This window comes from Pseudorca crassidens, chromosome 17, assembly GCF_039906515.1.
Source record: "Pseudorca crassidens isolate mPseCra1 chromosome 17, mPseCra1.hap1, whole genome shotgun sequence".
NCBI lineage: Eukaryota > Metazoa > Chordata > Mammalia > Artiodactyla > Delphinidae > Pseudorca > Pseudorca crassidens.
Window position 1 is genome coordinate 80,206,146 of NC_090312.1, and position 26,916 is coordinate 80,233,061.

A 26,916-nucleotide genomic window follows, 5' to 3' on the forward strand; every position below is an offset into this window, starting at 1 on the left:
CATGAGAAATAACTTGGCATGAAACACTGCTAGTATGAGTGACGCCTTCAGGCTGGTGTGAACATGAGGCAGGCAAGAAAAGGTGGATCACTGGAGCTGCCTTTGTATTCTGCAGGACTGTGAGTCATCCTTGAAGTACTCTGTGATCCGCTGAATATTCCAGTTTTAGAAGTACTGAGACACAGAATGACTCTAAGTTGCTGCGAGGGTCCTGGGGTTCCTCATGGCTGCAGATATTCTTACATAAACCCTTATCACCGAGAGCAATCTGGGCGTGTCTCACCTTTTCTAACTACAAAAGCCTTGAGGACAGGAAGGGTGAATGGGGCTCTAGGGTAAAGACAGATGAGCAAGAGACTTAGTTCTGCTAATACGATAGGTGATTCTGGAAGACACTCTGTAGCAGAATATAGTATCATTAGTAAGTTCGCGCTGCAGAAAAATGTACTTTCTATTTGCTTTGGGATTTAGATGAAGAAATCAAGTTGTGAAAATTGGCTTTATGACTTAATTGACGATGTGGGGATATTGACTGTCAAAAGAGGTGAAGGGTCTGCGATTTCACCCTACCGGCAGCTAGTAAGTTAGCCTGCCAGTTTCATGGAAGCTGGCGGAGAACACGAGACTCCTGGCTCAGAGACAAAACAATTGCAGCATTCAGAGTGTCAGCATTCCCACTTGTTTCTCAAGCCCCAATTCCCACGGGGTGACACTTAGAGGGTCAAGACTCCTGCACGCATGCATAGCGGCTTGCCTAACAGGAGAGGAAGTTTGAACTTAGGGACCCTGAATCTTTTATAATTGGTAGTAAGCGTGCCTGCCATTATTTTTGTAGAGGAAACAAATAATAATGTACAGGAAACAAACGTGTCCTTCTCCCTGGAGGGAGATTCCATCTCTGTCTTTCCAAGCTCTTTGTTGTACAATCATCCTTGCAAAGATAAATCCTTGAAAAGGGAGTCAGTGCCTCTGCTGGAGAGACAAACAGAAAACACAGAGACTCACAGAGAACTGTCTCCCAACAGTGACCCATGAATAGAATCATGAAATTGATTCAGAGGGTTTAAAACCACAGAAGGATATTTCAGGTCATAGGGTAAGCACTGTTTAGTGAAGCTCTCTTTTGTTATAGCTATAAAGTGAAAAAATTTTTTTTTAACTTTTTTTTCATTGGCAAAAAGTTTGAGACACATAGGCTAAGATATTAAATTATAGAGTTCTTACATTCTGGGTGACGTGACTTGGCTTGAATTATACTAATCTGTGCAATAGTAATGTGTATTACGTTGGGGTTCTTCTGTAATATAAATTTTGAACACAGTTCCATAGACTATATATTCTAATCATATTTGATAAACACATTCAAATACTATTTTTTGCAAATCAGAACATTCCAGATACTAAATATTTTTTTAACTAGATGGTTTGGGTTTTTTTTTTTTTTTTTTTTGAGTTTTTTGATGTGGACCATTTTTTAAGTCTTTATTGAATTTGTTACAATATTGCTTCCATTTATGTTTTGGGTTTTTGGCCACGAGGCATGTGGGATCTTAGCTTCCCGACTAGGGATCGAACCCACACCCCCTGCATTGGAAGGTGAAGTCTTAAGCACTGGACCGCCAGGGGAGTCCCAACTAAATGGAGTTTTAAGAAGATAACTTTACCTTATTTAGGTTTTGGGTTGATAATGGGCAAAATGTGTAATATGAGCTCAGACTACCTACAGAAGAAAATATAATGTTGGACATTTTACGTTATGAACTGAACCGATGCTTTGCCAGCACTGGATTTAATAAAGAACACACACAGAAATTAACAAATATTTGACTTCTCAACAGCTCCAAAGCTACTATTTATTTCAGCTTACTTGTATCCTTGTGAAACAGATGTTTTGAAAAGACAAAATGAATGTTGGGTCTTTAATGTATCTGCTAAATTCAATATTTGAAAAAAAAATACTTTACACAATAGACAAAATTTTGTTAAAAATCCAGTTTCATAAATATTTACTGAGTTCATACATGCAAAAGGTCTGAGTTAGGTCAACAGATATAAACATATGTAAGATACCTACCTGGCTTCATGTTGATCGTATGGATTATAATTTCAAGGGGTAGAAATTATATCCAGTTTTCTATTGTACATACCTACAACATGGCCTCTATTTTAAATAAGTTTTAACTATTATTGTTGCTAAGATCAGGGCTGCAGTAAGGGTTATAATGCTAACATATTACTTTATACGAAGTGAAAAACTTATTCATTTAGTTGAGTATTTCTAAATCTTGGGGGAAATCAGTTTTAAGAATGGACATAAATGATGTTTCAGAAAGTGACCATCCACAATCTTAACATATGCAAGACACTGTCCCAAGAATAGTATGATTTACCAAAGAGAGAACTTTAGTGGCAGAAGCAAACACCATATCACTGGATCTACTAAAAAACAGAATTATTGATTTTATAGGATTGAATCATTTAAGGGAAGAATATACAAATAATACTCTTTTTGGAAGTTTAATACTTAAACGTGAAGAAATGCCATCAGTTTGTTGTTTTCTTTTGCTTTCTCAGAAAAGTAGTAAAACCTCTGTTACCCAGGGTTCTCCTGGCCTGAACTTTTAACTAATTTAATTGTCCCCATAAAATGCACTTTTATACAAAAAAAGAAAAATACAAGGAAACTAACTGGCAGAGACTTACCACAAACACGCTAAGTTTCTCCAAGGTAAGTGTGGGGGTCAGGAGGCATTCAGACAAACCAAAATATGCCCATCATTTAAGACGTTAATAACGTTTCATAAACGGGTCTGACTTATCTCACACACAATGCAGAGCAGAAGGCGAGGTGGTACTTGTAGGAGGAAGGTAGTAACAACACCCAGGCGTTCGGGAGAGCTCCTTGTCCGACGTCCTCAGGACTGTAGCAAGTCGGTTAACTGAGAAAACTCAAAGTGGGGAATTACAGAACAGATTAGACATCTTAGGCGCTTAGAAGATGTAAATATATCATCATTTGTCTATCTTTTAGTATAAGGCAGGGCTTTCTTTGCTAGCACTTGTTGCAGTGTCAACTATATGGGTGACGCATCGTCCACGGGATGACCAGATCGGTTTCTTTAAGTCCAGCAATCTGATTTCAGCATCAGTTTGAACTTCCACAATTCTTTTTCTTCACAATCAGTTTTTGCTCCAACACCTAATTTGATGGAAATTTTTGTTTTTGGTGACTCGCCTTAATCAAGATACTTAACGCTTTCAGCTTTATATTTATACTCATGTTTGACTCTCTTATATGATATTTAATTTATGTGTAATTATAATAATAACCACAATGGCAAAATGGGGTTGAAATAAACAAAACTAACTCTTATGGTATATATAAAGTTTTACTAGTGGGAGTGAAAGGGGGCAGGTGCCCCAAGAGCACATACCCTTACTAGGTGTGAGCACATAGAGAGGAGTATGTGTGAAGCCAGTTAAGTAGAAGGTGGTTAAAGAAGTTTCTGCTCTAAGTCAATGTTCGTTGCCATCAGCACTTATACAGAAGAAATATTAGTTAGTCCTCATATTTTTCGACTCCTAAAGATTACTTTTGAAAGATCAGTTTGCCTCAGTTCACAAACCTATTATCTTACATTTACTTTCATATAATTTTCATTAGTATGTATACAGTTTTTCAAGCTTCTAGCAACTTGTTACTGAAACCGCAAGTTTCTTTCAATCAAATTCCTATGAAGTTTCAACAGAGGAATGGATAGAGAAGATGTGGTACATATATATAATGGAATATTACTCAGCCATAAAAAAGAATGAAATAATGCCATTTGCAGCAACATGGATGGACCTAGAGATTGTCATACTAAGTAAGTCAGACAGAGAAAGACAAATATCATATATTGCTTACATGCGGCATGTAGAAAAAAAGGGTACAAATGAACTTATCTACAAAACCGAAATAGAATTACAGATGTAGAAAATAAACTTATGGTTACCAGGGGGTAAGGGGGGCAGAGGGATAAATTGGAAGATTGGGATTGACATATACACACTACTATATATATAATAGATAATAAGGACCTACTGTATAGCACAGGGAACTCTACTCAATACTCTGTAATGAACTATATGGGAAAAGAATCTAAAAAAGAGTGGATATATGTATAACTGATTCACTTTGCTGTACAGCAGAAACTAACACAACATTGTAGATCAACTATACTCCAATAAAAATGTTTTAAAAAATTCCTATGAAGGTTCTAAGACAATATCGCTGTCCCGCGTGTAAATTGTTCTTCTTGCCATAAAGTTTCTCTTAAGGATTACATGCTGCCTTTTGTCAATATCTATTAGCTATTATCAGTTGTTACCTGAATACTAAAGCACTTGGAACTACGATCTTTAAACTCACTTTCATTCTTTGCATGTGCCTTGTCATCTTCTCTCTCAAGTCTTAATGCCTTTCCTGCAGTATAAATGCCTCAGAGCTTTAAACATCTCTGTGTCTCACGAAGGCTTTGTATAGTGCCACAGTGAGCATAGCCCAGTATTCCTTTCCACTATCCTTGGAATATACTATTGATTATTTTTACAAACCTCAGCCAGACTTTCCAATAACGCTTTTAATATTTTCATAACTACTATGCAACTCACATCTTTTGCTGATCTCATGGTGCAGTTTGAGGTGATTCGGTTGAGCTGAATGAAGCCTTCACTTCAACCCCAGTTTTTATATTTATCCCTGGATTTGGTAACCATAATTACCCTGTGTGACCTTCACTTTCAGATGTCTTTGGAAAGCAGCATTGCTTAATTGTGAAGTTGCTCCCCAAAGCTGACAAAGACAGTGCCAGTTCCTTAAGATTTGGTGCCGTCAACACTCCAGGAACTGTTCCTACATTGATTTGTATTTGTACGTGACTTTGTGCTGTGATTATAAGCGAGGAAACCAAGCAATCAATAGTCTTTGTTTATTGTATCTGTATAACCACAAGCAAATTCTACGGGTGCTCTGAACTCAAAGGAAGTGGTAAGAGTCAGCTGTCTCTAACAACTTGCTCAGCAACGGATGTTCATAATCCATTCTGTATACCTAAAGTTTTTAAGGTCGTTAATATTAAAGCTCATTTAAAACCAATGACTTCTGGCTGTGAACAGTAAAACCGGCTGCATTTTAAGTTGATTTTGTGTAAATATTCTAACACTTAAAATGATACTGCTCACCTTAATATTCACTTTCAAGATGGAGGATAAACTTACTAACGATTATAATACTTATTAAAATTTAGTAAGCACTCATATTATTGCTAAAATCAGTGGCATAGTAGAAGGCAGTTACTTCTGTTAAATGCTTCTGCAAGTACATTTGAAGGGCCTACATTGACCCAGAGGTTACATACTCTAGATTGACGGGCCATCGTGAGACAACCCTTATATTGCAGGCCATTCCTCTGCCCCCTCAGCCTCTGGAAGGTACTGTATGGGTAAGGTGGATGTGGCAGTGAGCCAAGCCCGGAGTGTTTTCTCACATCGTGAAAGCCCAGAATCAAGGTAAGTTCTTCACCTGCCTACAGGATGGTTTATTCTGGGGGGTTAAGGTAAAGGGAAAAATCTATGCAGACAGACAGATATAAATGCATAAATGTTTAGACTGGGGTGCCGAAAGAATAAAAAGCCAAGTAAAATTCCTCCCATCCCCGCCCAACTCCCGCTCCGCCTGGAAGAGCGCCGAGAGGCGATTTAAAGCTGCAGGCTCTGCCTACACAAGCGCCGACGGAAAAAAAGCATAGGTTTCTCTTAAAATGGATTGCAACGTCCTCCGTTCCTCAATAATCAGAGTGACGGGACGTCTAGACCGTCCCTATGGCTCTATTTCAGATATACGCTGTCGTTCAAAGAGAGATTTAATTTAAATTTCCACACGGCACTCAGCATCCTTCCGTGCCTGGGAAGTAGCTCCGCCGTATCCCGGAGTGATCTGAAAACCCAAACACAGCCGTCCGACCGGAATCACTGAGGCGCCGCCGACCAACACGACCCGGAGCTACCGGCCGGCCGCCCCGCCTCCGGTCGCCCCGCCCAGGGGGTTGGGGCTGGCTCACCCCGCCCCTCACCAGCGCCCCGCCCCCTTGCGTAACCCGGATACACACCCACGCTCCCCTTTCACCTCACGGCAGTTGGCTAACGTGTAAGCCAGGCGCGCGGGCCGGCTGAGTAACTGGGAGCGCGCCGCCCCGGGAATCGGGCGTGCGGAAAGGCGGCGAGGGGATTCTTGGAGCGGCTCGGCCTTTCCCGGGAGCGAGCGATGGGGCGCGCGGGCGCCGGGGAGCGGGCGCCGGTGTAGTACGCGCGCTGCCCGACCCGGGAGCGCGGGCAGGCCTGTGAGGGCTGCCGCCCCGAGGGCCCGGCCTCCCGCCATGGCCCCCATGGGCATCCGCCTGTCCCCGCTGGGGGTGGCCGTGTTCTGCCTGCTGGGGCTCGGCGTGCTCTACCACCTCTACTCGGGCTTCCTGGCCGGCCGCCTCAGCCTCTTCGGCCTGGGCGGCGAGCCGAGCGGCGGGGCGGCGGGGCCCGCGGCCTCGGCCGACGGGGGCACGGTGGATCTGCGCGAGATGCTGGCCGTGTCGGTGCTGGCGGCCGTGCGCGGCGGCGACGAAGTGCGGCGCGTCCGCGAGAGCAACGTCCTCCACGAGAAGTCCAAGGGGAAGACGCGCGAGGGGGCCGACGACAAGATGACCAGCGGGGACGTGCTGTCCAACCGTAAGATGTTCTACCTGCTCAAGACCGCCTTCCCCAACGTGCAGGTGGGCGTCGCGAGCCGGCGCTGGGGCGGGGGGCGGAGCGGGGGCCGGGGCGCGGGTCCCAGCGCGTCGACTCCTGCAGCAGCCCCAGGCGTTCCGGCTCTGGCTCCGATTTCGCAGATCCGGAGCTGGAGACGCAAAGGTTTAGGTGCTCAAGGTCATAACAGAGAGTTCTTGGAAGAGCTGGGTGAGGTCGCGGGGCGTCCGACTCGGGGCGCGTGACCTTCTGGCCCCTCCCCAGGTGTGCGCGCCCACTTGGCACCTGGGATCTGGAGCTTTGGCTTCTGGGTGGGCCCTGCTCTCCGAAGGCAGAGAAAGTTAACTTCGCTCCCTGCCGCAGGCTCTTCTGTCGAATGAAAGGGTTGGACTAGCACCCCCAAGGCCCTCTAGCCTCCTTTCATCTAATTGCTGGAAGGGTCGTGACTGTAAAATACATGTTTTCTGGCGGACCTGCTAGGAACCAGCTGAAGGCCACGGTAGACGTCTTGCGGCAGAGCTCTGGGTGTGCAGGACATGTGTGGCTGGTGCGCCCACGATTTACTTTAGCTGTGGTCTCATCAGGACCCTCTTACTGGCATATATTTGGGGGGCCCTTCAAGGAAGTGTTTCGAAGTATATTTCCCAGCAACTTCAGCCTTCTTTCCCTTATTTACTCCAAAGAGTAAGGATTGAAGAACGTTTCTGGGGAAGGAATTGACATTTTCTTAGGGAAATCCAGACATTTTGGATTCGTTATTAATACTTTAAACTTCATCATTTCAGCGCTGTTGAATGAATAAAGCTTTTTAAAATGTATTACAATCCACAGGAAGAGCTACCATAGTGTGGCGGTACTTTCTATGTTTTAGCTCACCTAACAGTAGATTTTGGCGACGGGGAAGAAAAATTGTTTCCAGTGGAATTTTATTGATTAGATAAACAGTGAAACGTAAACCCCAGCTTCTTTGGAAGGTATCTGACCTTTTACTGTTGTTCTTGTAAGACTTAGGAGTATTGTCATTGTAGAATTACATATCTTGTTTAATCCTCTCTCCAGTCTGTTATATTACTGCTTTTTCTTTTTTTGGTCTTTTTTTCTTACTTTTTTTTTTTTTTGTCTTTTTAAAAATTTTTTTGCAGTGGGAAGGAACTTTGGCTCTCGTATCTCAAGCTGCTGGATACCTGATGTAATTGACATGATAGTTCTCAAACAAAACATAGAACACTTCAGGTTTTTCTTTTGCCCTACTGTGCTTTATCATCACAAATAATACTTATCTTTTGTTGGCTTCTGGGTGTAAGATGTGCTTGTAAAATTTCTTTTTCACTTCTCCGAAGCACATGGTGTTCCCTAAGAGTTTGTGGAAAAAAACGGGAATTTCAGTGAAGTTGATATATGCTAGTTATAAACAATAGTGATAGTAACCACTTATTGAGTGTATTTTAGGTGTCCAGATCCTGGCTACATAGGACTTGGCTTGATCCTCACAGCAACTTTAAGAAGTAAATATGATTTTCCCACTTTCCACGTGGGAGACCTGAGACTCATGAAACTCCGCTCCACAGTTTATATGAACTACCTTTAAGAGGCGACTTAAAACTTGTAGTATGATTTTCTGGGGAAAATTTAAAATTGTAGAAGCTTAAAGGCAATAATAGTGAAATATAGCAGAGAGTTGACTTTTTAAAAAACGCTAGTACAAAAATATTCTCAAATATTGGATGTGTATATCCATATGTACACGTGTGTTCAAATGTGAACTCCACCCCACTGCACATCTATCAAAACTTCTGCCTTGGGTAACTTCCGCAGGATTCTGCATTTGTTTTCTCCCTTCTTAACAAACGCTGGGGGAGTAGCTGCCACGGGTGATGCGCTGCATCTCGTTAAAACACAGAAACTAAGCTTTTTACAGATGGTGAAGTCTGCTTTATGTAGAATAACTTTTTGTTTTCTTGTGACTGAATGTTTGCATGTACGTCTTTTGCGTGTCTTTTTGTGTTCGTGTTGGATGGTGATTAGTGGAATAGAGGAGGTTATGTTCACTTACACAATGTCACAGTAGGATGGTGTCATGATGAGCTGTCTCCTTTTGTCAGTAAGTTGTTAGACTAGAGGCCAGATGTTACTGCCATCTAGGTAGTGACTCAGCCCTACATTCTTTCCTGTCTCCTTCCCTTCCTCCAACACCTAGAAGTACAGTCTTAAATGTCTAGTTGTTTTTGAAGCTGCACCTGAAATTTTTTGGTGAGGATCTTAAGTCGAATCCCACTCAGTTTATGTCCCCATGGAAAATTAGCATTGAGAAACCACAGATCCTCTCTTCTTTTATCCTGGTGCCCTATGCAAATGGAGAGAGGTCCCTTTCTCCCATGACTTCCCTGTCTGGAGTCAGAGGCTCGAGCTCGCCTCTCTTAATTGTTCACTCCTTAGTAAGAGGATATTGCAGGTGTCACTCACTCTCAACTGGACAATTTTGCCCCCAGGGGACATTTGGCAATGTCTGGAGATTTTTGGTTGTCACAACTGGGGGCAGAATGCTATTGGCATCTAGTAGGTAGAGGAAAAACATCCCATAATGCACAGAACAGTCCCCCTTAATGAAGAATTATCTGGCCTAATTTCTCAATTGGTGCCGAGGTTGAGAAGCCCTGCTCTAAAGCAGTGCATGTTGGACTTCTCTGGTGTTCCAGTGGTTAAGACTCCCCTCTTCCGGCGCTTCTACCGCAGGGAACCCAGCTTTGACCCCAGGTGGGGAACTAATATCCCACATGCTGCCCGGCGTGGCCAAAAATAAAAAAAAGGTGCGTATGCTGTCCTAAGAAAACTCAAGTTTGGCCTAGGATCTCTGGATTCCCTTTTGCCTTCAGTCTTTCTCACGTTTGGGATCTTGGGAGAGTTCTCAGGGCAGTCTTTCTCCTCTTCCTAAACACGTTGGCAATGCTTGATTTCATGGTGTGAAAATAATAGTAACTGCAGCCATTTGTATGACACTGTCTCTCATTGTATGCTTGTGGATAATGGTGAAAATGAAGGCTGAAGATAGTTTTCTGGAGTGGATTTGCACTACAGAACGCATTTAGATTTATAGTTTTGGTTTAATGTACAGGGAACTCTCTTTTTAAGGGGCTCCTGTCCTCAATTTGTTAAAAGTTTTTGACAGTGATTTATTTGAAGATAAAGCATGATACTTCAAGCTGGTAGGAGTCTTGGGTCTGTGCCTTCCTTGACCACAGGGATGAGAGACTCTTCTCTCTCAACAGGAGTACTCACTGGAAAAGTTTGAGAAGTGCTAATATAGTGCAAAGAACACTTGCCTTAACGTCTCGTCCTGTCACCAGGCTAGGTGATCCTGACCAGTCATTTAACTTCTTTGGGCGACAGTTTCCTCTTCTATAAAATTGAGGTAACTAGTAATTTGATAATTAGTACAGACATAAGCATCACAGACAGAGAAAAACCAAGTTCAAAGGAGCAGGCGGTATAGAGGTGGTAGTGTAGTAAATTCAAGTAGCCTGATGAACTTGAAACAGATGCACATGGAAGACTTACTGTGGAAGAAACTAGGAAGGTACGCAGAGGCTAGATCCTGTGCTAATCTCAAAGAAGTTTGAACCTGATCTTTAGTTTAATCCTAGAGTACTAAAAGAAGGCCAGACTTACCTGACTTTTCTTGAAGCCTACACGATGCCATACTTTGTTTGGGCTTTGGGCATTGAGAGGTGAGTGAGACCAGTTAGGAGACTGTTTAACTAGACTTTGGAGAGATGAGGACCCAAACTCAGGCAATGGGAAAGCTATACTCAGCTTGTTTTACTAGCCAACATTTATTTAGTCCTCGGTAAGTGGCAAGCCCCGAATTAAGCTTTTTCTTACCATTATTAATTTACTCTTGACAACAACGTAGGAGGTTAAGTGCTATTACCTCCATTTTGCAGGTAAATAAATTGAGGCTTGGAGAGGCTAAATAATTTGCCAAAGGTTACACAGGTAGAAAATCATCTTAGGCTCACAGAGATTCACTTAATGGTCTGGGAATTATCTCAGGTCTGTATAATTTTGTATATAAGGCAGCATAGGAGTAGCAAATAAAGTGTACTCTTAACTACAGTTTTTTAAAGGTTGGAAGAGCTCATGGTGTAGATGCTTAGAGAATGGTTTGGAGGGGGTAGACCAGTTAGGAGGCTTTCTCAAGTGAGAGATGATGCATTTTGAATTGGGGGTCATGGTTGTAGAGAGGAGGATATATGTGGAAGGATATGAGAGAATTTCTAGGGATGTGTGTCAAAAATGACTTCTGTTTCTGGCTTTCACAGTTGGCGTTTTGCTGGTGGTGAAGGGCAGTGGAGGATGACAAGTGCAAGAGGGCACATTATGAATATGCCGTCTTAGACTTGTTAAGTTAGAGGTGCCTTTGAAAGGTGCAAGGGGCCTTGTTAAAGTGGTAGTTGAATATATGGGTCTTAAGCTCTGAAGAGACATTTGCATTAGAAATATAAATTTGTGAGTCATCAATGTTGTAATATTAATTGAAACCAGTTTTGGACAGGGGTGCTTCGGGAGAGAATACAGTGTGAAAGGGAAGATCAGGGCCTAGGACCAAGAATAACGAAAACTGAAAATCGTCATTTAGTAAGAATACTAGCAGCCAGCTTTTATGGAGTGCTTACTCTGTGTTAAGCACTGCACTGTTTGTTTGTTTTGCCTATTGTATTTCATTGATTCACCCAAAGAACCCTATAGGAAGGTGTATGTATCACCCACTTTTAGCAATAAGGTAACTGCAGCTCAGAAAGATTAAGTGACTAGCCTAGGTAAGTCACATACCCAGTAAAATGAGGAGCTGGAATGTAACTCAGGCAATCTGATGTAGAGCACATACTCTTTATAATGGCTCTGTGTGCAGGTCATTGGTAGATTAGATGAGAGTTCTCTTGGTGTCTTGATGAGAAGGAAGCAAAATTTAAAACGATGGGAAGTAAGGAAATGGAGACATTAAGTAAAGACAAGTCTTTCGAGAAATTGGGCTCTCAGGAACTTGGCTAGGGTATTATGTGGGACTAAGAGAAGGTTCTGTGGATTTTTTGTTTCATATGTTTCTTTTTAAAGTGTGAGACACCAGAGCATGTTTATTTATAGGGATATATTTGAGAGGTAATAGCTGGCAGTAAAAGGCTTCTCTACGTAAAAGGAGAAGAGGACAGCTAGAGAGCTATATATATCCATTTAGAAAATAGTTATTGAATGCCTACTGAAAGCACAGTGTGAAGCATTATATCTAAAAACTTATTAGGATATAATGATTTAGGGAGAAATGCAGTAAATGCTACCTTCTTAAGGCACTAACCAAAAGTTTCCTTGACCCCAGAGTAACTGAACTGTCATATGAATGGCACTAATTGTATTTTAGGATCTTGATTTCTTATTCTTCAATTCCTTGGTGAGGACTGAGACAGATAGGCAGTAGTGATGAGAGTAGATTGAGTGGAAAGTCTTACAGGGAAGAAATGAAACTGCGTTGATGAAGAATAATGTTGTCAATCAAGAAGTATTTATGTAGCACCTACTGTGCCAGGCCCTGGTTTGGGCACTGGGGATAGAGCTATAGTAATGAAGGAAACTGGGTCCTTGAACTCACAGAACTTATGTTCGAGTGAGTCAAGATAGATAGTAAACATATAAACACATACGTCAGATACTAATGAGGGCTTTGAAGAGAATAAGATTTTGTGGGGAGAGGGGTGGGGTGGGGTGGGGCCCTGCTCTGGCCATGGTGGTCAGGGAAGGCCACTCTGGGGCCCTGTTTTGGGGCTGAGAACTGAATGACGAGAAGCAGGCAGACCATCATGCGGAGGTTTGGGGAGAGTGTAGATGAACCGAAGAGTACAGGTGCAAAGGCCCTGAGGCCAGAGGGTCAGACGAGGGCAAGTGAGTCTGGAGTGTAGTAAATAAGGGCGCAAATAGAGAAAGGTTACTGGAGCCAGATCATCCTGGACTTAACCTTGTAGGTGATGGTAAGGAGTCTGGATTTTATCTCAATGTAATGAGAAACCATTGGAAGGTTTTAAGCAGGGAGTGACATGATGTGATTTAGGAAGATGTCAGGTTGCTGGGTTGAGAAGTGAAGCTTCAGAAAGGCAGTAATTGATCTCTTTTATTCACTATTATATTCCCTTGCCCAAAGCAGTTTAGAATATGTAGTCATTAAATTGTTGTTGAATGAATGAATGAATCAGTGAATGCACGATTGGAGGCAGAGCAATCAAAGGCTATTTTTGGAATCCGAGTGAGAGACAGAGGGTGGTTCAAACTAGGATATATTTCTTGGTATACATAGTGACAGATATTTAGAATCGAGAGCTAGAACTTCCAGGGCTTACTGGCTGGTGGAATGTGGAAAATAATTGAGGAAGACTTACTGGTTTTGACTTTAACAACTGTTGGTAAGGCTGTCTACAATGGTGGGAGTGTTTATTAAATTTGTAGGTGTGACGTGGTAGTAGCAGGTAACAAATAGCTGTTGTGCAAAAACAGATCAGGTAATTGTGCTGATGTTCTTATTCTCTTACTCTGTTTCTCCCTTACCTGACTCTCAGTGAAAATCTCTTCAAATAAAGTTCTGTAACTTGTTAGCACATACTCAGTTGAAAGAATATGAAGAAGCTGATGAACTCCAAACAAAAATCTTAATCATTAAGGCACAGTGATAGGGCTTTCCTGGTGGTCCAGTGGTTAAGAATCCACCTTCCAAGGCATGGGACGCGGGTTCGATCCCTGGTCAGGGACTAAGATCCCACATGCCACAGGGAAACTAAGCCCACGCGCTGCAGCTACCGAGCCTGCACGCCACAGCTAGAGAAGCCTGTGTGCTGCAACTACAGAGCCTGTGTGCTCTGGAGCCCGCACGCCACAACTAGAGAGAAACCCATGCATAGCAACAAAGAGCCCATGTGCCGCAATGAAAGATCCTGTGTGCCACAACTAAGACCCGACACAGCCAAAAATAAATTAATTAATTAAAAAAAAAAAGGCACAGTCGTTGCTACTCAGACTTGGCACTACCGTTTTTGTAAAACTGGAGTGATCAAGACCCAGGAACTGCTTCTCTTTTCTTGGCGTCACATCCATTATTTGTTTTAAGTTTATTCTGGTTTTTGCATGTTCTTACTGCTGCATTCATTCACTGAGGTGGCCTAGCATTGTCATTAAGAGCATGGGCTCTCTACCCAAAATACTTTGGAGTGATATTTGCAAGATGGTAGTATAGGAATTCTCTATTGTCATTCCCTTATGGAACATTGATTTTGGCAGTCACCCACAGACAAGAGTTTCTTTGTGGGAGTCTGGGAGTCCAGCAGAGAAGTTTCAGCACATTACTGAGACAAAAAAATCCAAAAATAGATGCATCGAAGAGGGTAAAAGGAACATTTTCACTTTTCTTACGTTGCCCCTCTGTCAAGGTAACACAGCTCAGTGCCAGGAGAGAGAGAGACCCCTTCAGCCTGTGATTTCACCCACAGGAGTGTGTGAGTGAGTGCCTGGCTTTTCTAGCCATGCAAGACACTGGCCAAAAGGCCTACTTTTTTTTCACCTCACCTAGATTACTGAGGTGATCTGCAAGTCTGAGGGGTTGGGAGAAACTGTGGGAGCACCTAAGTCAGGACTCAACTCATCAAACGGATGCTACTAACCTCTTTGCAAATGCCGTCAGGAAGCCTGCCCATGAGCCACTGGGGACTCCTTACCTGCAAACCCCCCTAAATGGCCTGTGAACACCCCCAACAATACATGCCTCACCTACACCACCCACCCGCTTTGGCCTGATTTTGGCACATGCTTCCACAGACCATGAGATTAAGCCTTTGCAGATGGCTAGTGAACAAATGCAGAAAGTCACCATGACTCTGGGATGGGGAAAAGGCTCACAGACTTGAGCATTTCAGGACACCACCCTAGAGAAAACAAATGAGAAGCTCTCGGCACTTGGCCTGGCTTTAGGGGATTGAGATAAAGCAAACTATAACAAGGGATGAAGAAGGTCAATCTGTAATGATAAAAGGGTCATTTCATTAGGAGGATATAACAGTTGTAAATACCTGTGCACACAACATCGGAGCATCTGAATATATTAAGAAAATATAGATCTGAAGCTAGAAAGAGAGCAATGCACAATAGTAGGGACTTCAGTACCCCACTTTCAGTTACAGATCATCCAGACAGATCATCAAGAAAGAAATAATAGACTTGCGCCATAGATTGAATGGACCTATCATACATATACAGAACATTTCAGCAGCAGCAGAATAATACACATTCTTCTCAAACTCACATAGGATATTCTCCAGGATAGATCACATATTAGGCCAGAAAACAAGTCTTAACAAATTGAAGAATATTGAAATCATATCAAGCATCTTTTGTGACCACAATGATGTAAAACTAGAAGTCAGTAACAGAAGGAAAGCTGGAAAATTTACGAATATGTGAAAACTAAACAACACTCAGAAAAAGTCAAAAGGGGAATGAAAAAAAATATCTTGAAGTAAACAAAAATGGAAGCACAACATACCAAAGCTTATGGGATGCAGCAAAAGCAGTTCCAAGGGGGAAATTTATACAAAAAAAGAAAAAAGCCTACATTAAGAAAAAAGAAAAATCTCAAATAACCTAACTCACACCTCAAGGAACTAGGAAAAGAAGAACAAACTAAGCCCAAAATTAGCAGCAGGAAGGAAATAATAAAGATCAGAGCAGAAATAAGAGACTAGAAAAGCAATAGAAAATATGAACTGAGATCTGGTTTTTTGAAAAGGTAAAATTGACAAACCTTTAGCAAGACTAAGATAAGAGAATACTCAAATACATAAAATCAGTAATGAAAGCATAGACATTACACCTGATACTGCAAAATACAAAGGATCATAACAGACTACTATGAACAGTTATATGCCAACAAATTGGATAACCTAGAAGAAATGGATAAATACCTTAAAACAAAAACCTACCAAGACTGAACTAGGAAAAAATAGAATATCTGAACAGATCTGTAATTAGTAAGATTAAATCATTAGTCAAAAGTCTCCCAACAAAGAAAATCCAAGGACCAGATGACTTCTTCAGTGAATTCAACCAAACATTTAATGAAGAATTAATTCCAGTCCTTCCCAAATTCTTCCAAAAAATTGAAGAAGTAGCAACACTCCCAGCATTACCCTGATACCAAAGTCATACAAAGACACTACAAGAAAAGAGCATTACAGGCCAACATCCCTGATGAATATACATGTAAAAATTCTCAACAAAATACTAGCAAACTGAATTCAACAGCACATTTGAAGGATTAAACAGCATGATCAAGTAGAATTTACCCCTGGGATGTAAGGACAGTTTAACATATGCAAATCAATCAAGGTGATATACCACTTGAACAGAATGAAAGATAAAAATCGTATGATTCAACATACTTCCATGATAAAAACTCTCAACAAATTAAGTATAGGAGGACTATACCTCAACATAATAAAGGCCATATATGACAGGACCACAGCTAATGTACTCAGTGGTGAAAAGCTTTTAGTTTTCCCTCTAAGATCAGAAACAAGACAAAGATGCTCACTTTTACGACATCCATTCAACATAGTACTGCAAGTCCTGGCCAGAGCAATTAGGTAAGTAAAACAAATAAAATGCATCCAAATCAGAAAGGAAGAAGTAAAATTGTCTCTGCAGATGAGCCAATCTAACATATAGAACACCCTTAAGACTCCACCAAAATACTTTTGAAGTAATAAACAAATTCAGTAAAGTTGTAGGATACAAAATCAACATGCAAAAATCAGTTATATTTCTGTACACTAACAACAGTGAACTATCTGAAAGAGAAATTAAGAAAACAATCCCATTTACAATAACATCAAAAACAATAAAATATGAATAAATTTAACCAAGGCAGTGAAAGACCTGTATACTGAAAACTGAAAGACATTGATGAAAGAAATTGAAGAAGATACAAATAAATGGAAAGAGATTGCTTGTTCTTGGATTGGGGAAATTAATATTGTTAAAATATCTGTACTCCCCAAAGCAGTCTTCAGATTCAGTGCAATCCTTATCAAAATTCCAATGGCATTTTTCAGAGAACTAGAACAAACAATCCTAAAATTCATACGGAACCACAAAAGACCTGAGTAGCCAAGCAAGAACAAAGCTGGAGGCATCACACTTTCTGATTTCAAATTATATTACAAAGCTATAGTAATCAAAACAATATGATAGTGGCATAAAACATACACATAGACCAATGGAATTTAATATAGAGTTCAGAAATAATCCAGTGCATATACGTCCAGCTAATCTTTGACAAGGTGCCAAGAACACACCATGGGGAAAAGATAGACTCTTCAATAAATGGTGCTGGGAATGCTGGTTATCCATATGCAAAAGAATGAAACTGAACCTTTATCTTACACCACACAACAAAAATTAACTCAAAATACACTGAGGATTTAAGTGTGACACCTAAAACCTAAAATTCCTTAGCATGGTCTTAGCAATGATTTTTTTTGGAAAAGGCACCAAAAAGCATGGAAAACAAAAGCAAAGATAAACAAGTGGGACAACATCAAACTAAAAAGCTTTTTGCACAGGAAAGGAGACAGTCAAGTAAATGAAAAGGCAACCTATGGAATGGCAGAAAGTATTTGCAAACCATATATATGATAAGGGGTTAATGTCTAAAACATGTAAGGAAGTCACTCAGCTCAGTAGCAAAAAATAAATAATTCAATTAAAAAATGGGCAAAGGACCTAAATAGACATTTTTCCGAAGAAGACATGTAATTAGCCATCTGATAATATGAAAAGGTGCTCAACGTCACTAATCATTAGGAAAATACAAATCAAAACCACAATGAGACATGAATTCACACCTGTTAGGATTGCTTTTATCAAATAGACAAGAGATAAGTGTTGGCAAGGATGTGGAGAAAAGGGAGCTCTTACCTTTCATACTGTTGGTGGGAATGTAAATTGGTACAGCCATTATGGAAAACAGTGTGGAGGTTCTTCAAAAAAAATTTAAAATAGAACTGCTATATGATCCAGCAGTCTCATTTCTGGATATATATCTGAATGAAATGAAATCAGTATCTGGAGGAAATACCTGTACTCGCAAGTGCATTGTAACAATATTCGTCATAGTTAAGATATGGAAACAACGGATAGATACGTGTCCATCTATGCATGAATGAATAAAGAAAATGCGATGCACACACACACCTAAAGTGGAATACTATTCAACTTTCAAAAAGAAGGACGTCTTGCCATTTGGGACAACATAGATGAACCTGAAGGGAACTCTGCTAAGTGAAATAAACCAGACAGAGAAAGTAAAATATTGTATCACATTTATATGTAACCGCAATGAGAAGCGCACGCACCGCAGTGAAGAGTAGCCCCTGCTCGCCACAACTAGAGAAAGCCCGTGCACAGCAATGAAGACCCAACGCAGCCAAATTTAAATAAATAAATAAATTTATTTTTTAATAAAGCAACTTTCGGGCTTCCCTGGTGGTGCAGTGGTTGAGAGTCCTGCCTGCCGATGCAGGGGACACGGGTTCATGCCCCGGTCCGGGAAGTTTCCACATGCCGCGGAGCAGCTAGGCCCCTGAGCCATGGCCGCTGAGCCTGCGCATCCAGAGCCTGTGCTCCGCAACGGGAGAGGCCACGGCAGTCAGAGGCCCGCGTACCGCAAAAAAAAAAAAAAAAAAAGCAACTTTCAATTATAACTAAGATGAATAAGTTCTGAGGATCTAATGTGCAGCAAGGTGACTGTGGTTTATATTACTGAATTATATACATGAAATTTGCTTCAAGAGTAGATCTTAAGTGTTTTCACCACAAAAGAAAAAAGTGAATACATGATGTGGTAGATATGTCAATTTACTTAATTGTGGTACTTACTCCACAATGTATGTGTATATCACCTCATCATGTTGTACACTTTAAATACATTCAGCTTTGTCAATTATACCTCAGTGAAGCTGGGGGAAAAAGCCAAAATATGTCAAGGAAAGTCACCCCACCATGATATTTATATATGTGTATATATATATATATATATATATATATATATATATATATATATATATACACACACACACATATATATATATGTCATATATGTATCATGATATATCATATATATTTTTTTTTCCTTTTCCCCAAAATGGATTGTTCTGTTTCCAAGAAGGGGTTAAAAAAAGTGTAGGGATTTTGATTGAAGTTGCTTTAAATCTGCAGTTTACAGATGGGAGAATTGACATCTTTATCATTGTTTTTAAGTCATATTGTTTTTAAGGCATAATTTTAAGTCTATTGTCACTTTTCTCTTTCTGACTCTTATAGTTACTTGTGTTCAGTGTTCCATAATATTGTCAGTCCATTTTCACACGTTTAGATCTGTTATTTTTCCTAAATATTATCAAGTTTTAAATAGCTTGTTTCCTTGATGTTTAGTTTCTTTTTATATTTCTCTATGTTTAGATTCTCTGTCCTGCTTACACAACAAGCTAATTTCGAATATTAGATTGGAAAGCACTGGAAGACAATGTCGCTGGAATTTCTTACATATTTTCATTTTTCATTGGCATTCCTTGAAATAAAAATATTTATCTACTTTCAATTTATGGGATTTTGTCTGAATTGTTTTTCTCTATTCTGTTTTTTCCAGGTAGTAATTTTTTTCTAACTTTAAAACTTTTCTAACTGTCAATTCTTTTTAATGCAGATAAATACTGAGGAACACGTGGACGCAGCTGATCAGGAGGTTATCTTATGGGATCGTAAGATTCCTGAGGACATCCTAACGGAAATAGCCACTCCTCAGGAAGTGCCAGCGGAGAGTGTTACTGTCTGGATTGACCCACTTGATGCTACACAGGAATATACTGGTAATTTTAAATTAAAGTTGATCTCAGACTTCATGTTGCCATTATGTATCGGAGAACCAGAACAAGGGCAGGTGGTGTATTCCTGGTGGTAAGTACTTTACCAGCCTGACACAACTTTTCCAATTAGATTTTAAGATGGAGAGCTGGATTAAAGCACTGTGGTGTGCATCTTCTGGAGTGGATCAATTATTCTCAACCTTTTTTTTCTCTCAGATCACTGTATTATGGCATCCTCCTCTCACTGTGTCACTGATTCTTTAGTGAAGGGAAGTTTCTAGCAGTCACAGCAACAAAATAGTTCCTATCGGACCCCAGTTTATTGAAGTGTTGATTTACATATTGATTTACTTATTGAGGTGCTCGTTATTGAGGTATTTATTTATATAGCCAGAATACAATATTCACTTGTGATTTTTGGAATTTAGGTTTTATTCCATATGCATCTGTTCTTGGAATTCAAGATAGTAAATCCTAGGCACCCAGGGAGCAAGTAAACAGCAAAACAGAATTACTTCTCCCACCTCCTATTGCTGTTCTTTTCACCTAGTCCTAGCTCCTGTTTCACTTCTGTGGATCTTCTCTCAGTCCCTATTTCTTACACAGAGATATATAATGTTCTGTGTTTGCTTTGTTCTCTTGGTGCGTAAAAGTTGATTGCTTGTATATCAGTTCTTCTAAACGGTACGTTCTCTGAATCTGGAGGCTTCTGCTTTTTCACCTTCGCAGTCTAGCGCTTAAGTACGGAACTTGGCCCAAAACAGACACTCAGTAGAGAACTATTTGGAGAACAGGGAGAAGACACTAGGTGTGTATATCTGATAGTAACTGAAACTATAAAACAATATTTTGCAGAAATAGTAGAAATATGGAATATTGAGGGGTTTGTTTGTAAAGAGTTTTTCCTAGAGTGCAATTGATTTGATGATATAATAATGATGATATTTAGTGAGCACATCCCTTGCACAGGGACTATTCTAAATGCTTTTTAAAATTCTAAATGCTTTAAAAATTGAATTTTTAAATTCAATCCTAAAATTATTTTAATAATAATTTTTATTATTGGATTTTTTTTTTTCTTGTAGAGGATCTTCGAAAGTATGTTACTACTATGGTGTGTGTGGCTGTAAATGGTAAACCTGTGCTAGGAGTAATACATAAGCCATTTTCTGAATATACAGGTAAGAAATATGCTAGAGCTTCCAAGAGTTAATGTTATTAAACCATTTGTCTGTAGTATTTACTGTCCTGTTGGAATCTCAGCTGTGGCTCAGTAATTGTTCAAGTCAGTCCCCTACCCTACCTCACCCCCTCCCTGGATACAGTGAGGATTTTATTGTTGGTACTAATAATATATGGCAAAGCAGAGCTTTCTAAACCTTGTTCAGAGAACAGAAACTGTGTTAAATGAAGATGAACGATTCTTAGTGTGTCGGGGAATACAACTGGGCATGGACTCCCCAGCAGCTGAGCTCCTCTCTGCTTCTATCATGCTGTTGCTGGGGATAAGGTCCAGGGCTCTTACACATTGGATTCTGTGTACATTCTGAGATCCACGTGAAGTGGACTTAGCCCAACCTGTTGTCATATCAGGAAATGAGCTTCATATTGCGGTGGTTAAGGGCAGTGCCAGTCTCAGCATTACAGTTGGGTCGTATCACTGTGAAAGTCTTCATAATCAGGCCAATCCCTCTGTAGTTCTGGACGCCCTTCCGAGCTCCTTTAGACCCTTGCTTCCCCACTTTCTTGATGTAGTAATGTTTGTTAGCTTCCTGCAGGTGACAGGTCAGATCCATGACAGTCGTGTTGGGAGGGGGAATATGGAAGGCCATGCCAAAGAGCTTGCCATTCAGCTCAGGAATGACCTTGCCCAAAGCCTTGTCAGAGCTAATGAATCCTGGGATGACATTTTGGGATCTGCACTTTGCCAGAGAGGCTAGTCATGGTCTTCCAGATATCAGTGATGGTGTGCACTCTGGGTTACAAGTCCACGATGACACCATGAATTTTCAGGGTGGTGAAGTGGAGGGAAACAATTAGTGGTATAAGCAGTATTGCTGACAGTTTGAAGGGAATCCTCATACTTTTAATTGGTAACTCCCGTCAAAAACTTGAGGCTAGGATTATGGCCCTCTTGACTCCAGTGTTCTCTAAGATGATGAAGTTCTTTTTTTTTTTTTTTTTTTTTTTTTTTTTGCGGTACACGGGCCTCTCACTGTTGTGGCCTCTCACGTTGCGGAGCACAGGCTCCGGACACGCAGGCTCAGTGGCCATGGCTCACGGGCCCAGCTGCTCCACAGCATGTGGGATCTTCCCAGACCAGGGCACGAACCCATGTCCCCTGCATCGGCAGGCGGACTCTCAACCACTGCGCCACCAGGGAAGCCCGATGATGAAGTTCTTGATGGGGACAGTATCTACTTTGCCAGTATTGAAAGCAGCCCTGATGACCAGTTATAGTAGGCTGAATAATGTCTCCTTCAAATTCACATCTATCCCTGTATTAGTTTTCTAGAGCTGCCATTAAAAATCCCATAAACAGTGTGTCTTTAAACAGCAGATATATAGTCTGTCACAGGTTTGGAGGCTAGAAGTCCAAAATCAAGGTGTGGGCAGAGCCATGCTCTCTGAAACCTACAGGGAAAAATCCTTCCATATCTTTCTCTTAGCTTCTGGTAGTTTGCTGGCAATCCCCGGGGTTTCTTGGTATAAATCCAGTCTCTGCCTCTGTCATCGGTGTGTGTTGTGTCTCCCTGCGTGTCTGTGTCTGTGTGTCTTTTCTTATAAAGACACAGTCATGGTAGATTAAGAGCCTACCCTCCTCCAGCATGACTTCATCTTAACTAATTACATCTGCTAGTAACTTATGATCCTGTTTTCAGATAGAGGCAGGTTCTGATGTGCTGGGGGTCAGGACTTCAGCATATCTTTCGGGGGAAAACAGTTCAACTCATAACAACCCAGAACTTCAGAATGTGACCTTTCTTGGAAATAAGGTCCTGGCAGATGTAATTAAGGTAAATATCAGCATGAGCTCATCCTGCATTAGGGTGGGCCCTTAAGCCAATGCGAGCATCCTTAGAAGAAACAGAGAGCACGCAGACATACCAGGGGTAAGACGATGTGTTAGGAGGCAGGGCCTGGAGTGATGCGTGCAAGCCGGGGGACACCAAAGACTGCTGGCAGCCACAAGAAGCTAGGAGAGAGGCGCAGAACAGACTCTCCCTTCGAACTTCCAGAAGGAACAAACCCTGCCACCTTCGGGATTTTGGACTTGCTGGCCTCCAGACTGTGAGAAAATAAATTTCTCTCATTGTAAGCCACCAAGTTTGTGGTAATGTGTTATGGCAGCCCTAGGAAACTAACACAGTGGGCATCCGTATAGTTTTATCGTTTACTCCAGCCTCATCCATCGTGTCTCGTTGGTGTGGCTGACACTGCATAAAAATGCTGTCTGTCAAGTGGAGAGAAATAGAGACAAAGTTAATTTTTTATTACTCTAGATTATTTGCTTTGCACAATAACCTTGTACTCGAATTCTAGCTGCTCTGAGATAGGCTAAACATATATGTGAGGATTGGCTCTGCATTTCAAAACGAAATCTGCTTTGTGTATCTGACCTTTTAACTCCTTTTCATAATTCAGGTCGTTTTTTTCAATTGACAGTTTGATGAGCTACAGCAGCTTCATGCCATTACTGTGGTAGTGTGCCTTAAGATTAATTACATAATTGCTTAATGGTTTATGGATTGCTTTCACATATTTCATTTAATCCTTACCAAGTTAGTTATTATACAGGTTAGACTTCTAGCTGAAGCTGTGTAATAATCTGTACCAAAATACAGGAGATTGAACAAAACAGTTTATTTCTCTCTTCTCCAGCAGCCTGTATGTCAGCAGACCATGGCAGCTCCCTGGTACCAAATTCTCACACAAATTCTCTTGCTGTTTTGCTGTACTAAAGTTAGTTGCCCTCATCTGCACGACTGAGGATGGCTTACTGCTTCATCCACTTTGCAGCAGTGGAGAGGGCTAGAAGGCAGACGCGGAAGATGTTTCCCACTAAGGGTTGGACCTGTAAGTTGTACACATCACTTCAGCTCACATCCATTGACCAAAACATAGCTGGAATCCAGCCACAAGGGAGGTGAAGAAATGTAGTCTTTATTTTCAGTGGCTATCCAAGCTGAAATTCAGGGGCTCTGTCCCTCAGGGAACACAGGGAGAGTGGATATTGGCGTGTAATGTAGCAGTACTGCTACACTTTGTCCAGCTCCTGAGGGAGGGACACGGTTACTACTAGCATTGCACTTACAGGTGAGAAAATGAGACTCAGAAATTTGATATGTTCCTCAAGATCATCCAGCTAAAGCAGAGGAGTCCACCCCAGGAATTCCATGCAAATGGTGTATCACACCGCTTTCGGAATAATAACTCCATGAGTCCTCACGTGTGTGGTGTTTACAAGTTTATGTTCTCGCATTTGAACCTTTCGATAACTCTGGGGGACAGAGAAAAATGTTGTCTTTCTTGTAGATGAGAAAAGGACCTTAGGCAGCTCTCATCGAGAAAACCATACAGTAAAATGTTACTGTAAGAGCCATCCACTCCTTATTAGTATCTTACATTTGTTTAGTATTTTCACAGTTAGTGAAGTGTATTGACATAAATTCATTTCAGTCTCAAAGTAACTCTGGAAAGAATATAAAATAGGAAATAGGTGACTTTCTTTTAATAAAAAAGAGAAAACAGGCACATAAAGGTTGTGTACAGGGCTTAAGTCTTTGAGATCCTCTCATTCTTCTGACAGCGTCCCTCATGCCTGTTTCTGTCAGTTAGGACTGCCTTTAGCTGCGTATAAAATAAATCGTCTTTGCAGTAGTTAGACAAGTAAGGGCTTTATTTTTCTCACCTAATTAAGACGGCCCAGGGTAGGAGTGATTCGGTGGCTTCTGATCCTCTTAAATGCCTGACTCCTCTTTCTGCTCTTTCTTCTTAGAAGGTGGCATTTTGTTTGCTTGCTCACAAAAATGGGCGATTCCGGTTACCATGGCTCTATTCTAGGCAGGAAGAAAGGGCAAAGAAGAGGGACAAAAGATCTATCTTAGATATTCTATTTGGAAAGACTGACTTTGAAGCCCTCCGCTTCATCTCATTGGCCAAATGTCACGTGGCGTGCTTAGCTGCCAACAGAGCCTGCTGCCCAAAGAGAGTTAGAAGTGGGATAGAGAAAATGCAGAGAAAGTTGATATCAGAGAGGCCGATAGGTCCTGGTCTCCACATCTGTTCATGTTAGGAGGGAGAATGGCGATAATAAAACCTCCATTTTTAAAAACCTTTATTCCATCAGAATATACGATATACCCCCTCATAGGCTTAGGAACATAAGGTGCTTCTAGTCAGCAAACATTCCAAAAGAATCAATACGCCCTTAATTAGGTGTGGGTTGACCTTCCATTCCTGGATCGAAGGTTTGTTTGGCTTGTGCCCTCTTTGGGACTATTGTTTTCACATCCAGACTGTATATTGATGTTGGCAGAGTACAAACTGTCAAGTATTGTGTATTTACCAGAATTTAGCTACACTTGACCATGATGGGAGCTAGATATTATTGTTGCTGGCAACAGTTAGAACAAAGCTGATCAAAATTCTTCTCAGACTTAATTAGAATTAATTCACTGAGTGAAATACTTAAAGCAAGAGATACTAGAATAGTACATATTTTAATGAAGTAATATCAAGTAGGTGTAGTATATCCACTCAGTGGAAATTTGTAGCTATAAAAATAAGTGATAATGTCTGAAGTATGTGTAGAAAAGTACCAACCACTTTCTATTTCCTACTGGACTTTTTGTTAGCATGTCTTATAGACTAAACATATTCTGTTGGCTGCTGTTTTAGCTTATCACTGCTGCCTTATCATCAACATCAATCGCTTATATTTATTTAAGCACCTCCTGTATTTTTTTAAGGGGCTTGAAATAATTTTGTCGATATAAATGTTATGACTGAATGTCTTGAGTTTATGTGATCTGAAATATATATTTTTAATATTAAATTAGTAATTCTTATCTAAAATTACTCTTGTACTATCTACTGAGATATAGTCTTTATTCTCTTACACAATACTGACCTCTAGAGATACAGCATTGTAAATTCACTTCTTAATAAAACTTTTTGATCATCTCTAAAAAGAATTTAGAGGATTTTTTTGCTTCTCATTTCTTATTTTACTTTTATTACGAATAATTCAAAAACCCAATTATAATGAATTTTCATGTACTCCATCCAGATTTAACAGTTGATAACATTTTTATATATTTGCTTTTATTCATTTATTCATTTATTTATTTATTTGCCTATGTACTTTAGAGAAAATTACAAGGATCATGACATTTTACCCCTATATATTTCAATATGCATGTCTAAAAAGAACATGTTTCTAAACAAGAACAGTACTATTAGTATAATAATAAAATTAAGAAATATTCCATAATTGACCCAGTAGTCACATTTCCCCCAATTGTTCCTAAATTGGATTTTACAACCTGTTACATCAGACCAAAATCCAGTCAAGGACAAGCATTTCTTTTGGTTGTTAGGTTGCTATGTTAAATTCTTCTAATGTAGATCCTAGAACAGCCCCCAGTCCCCCTTATCTCCAGACATTGCCTTGTTGAGATCAGGCCCCTTGTCATAGAATGTCCTGCCTCTTGGATTCTTCTCATTATTTTCCCAGGCTGTTGTTTAACTTGTTTATTTTTCATCTTCTTTTTCTTATAAAGTGTAACAGGTCTGGAGGCTTGATTGGATTAAGGTTAAATATTTTTCTCAAGAACACATTTTAGGTACTCTTCATGTACTTCCTACTGCATCACATTATGTTACATACGTGTCATCTCACTATTAATGATGTTAATAAGATGGTTAAGGTGTCATGACCAGACTTCTCAGTTATAAAATTATGGTGATTCTCTTGGTATCAGCAGGTAATCTAGAGAGAGATTTTGGCATCATTTGAAATCAGGATTCCATTAAACCTTCCATATAATAGTTTTAAGATCTATTTAAGATGTAAAATGGGATTTTCAATTCTGTTGTTTTTTTCTACGTATGTCAGCTGAAGTTCTGTAGAGAAAGTTCTCCATCAACTTGGGGTTATTTATTTACTGTAAAACATTGTTTCTAC

General features: G+C 40.5%; 1 protein-coding gene across 2 annotated transcripts in view; it reads left to right on the plus strand.

Annotated features, from left to right (window-relative positions):
• The first annotated feature begins 6,160 nt into the window (after positions 1 to 6,160).
• Positions 6,161 to 26,916, plus strand: part of BPNT2 (3'(2'), 5'-bisphosphate nucleotidase 2) — a 31,397-nt gene continuing 10,641 nt past the window's right edge. For both annotated transcript variants that reach the window (XR_010936518.1, XM_067712290.1), the window contains exons 1-3: positions 6,161 to 6,803; positions 19,568 to 19,730; positions 20,813 to 20,908. Coding sequence is in view for 1 of the 2 variants with exons in the window: in XM_067712290.1 (XP_067568391.1) it covers positions 6,417 to 6,803; positions 19,568 to 19,730; positions 20,813 to 20,908 (646 nt within the window). In the remaining variant the exon portion in view is untranslated. The remainder of the gene's footprint in view (positions 6,804 to 19,567; positions 19,731 to 20,812; positions 20,909 to 26,916) is intronic.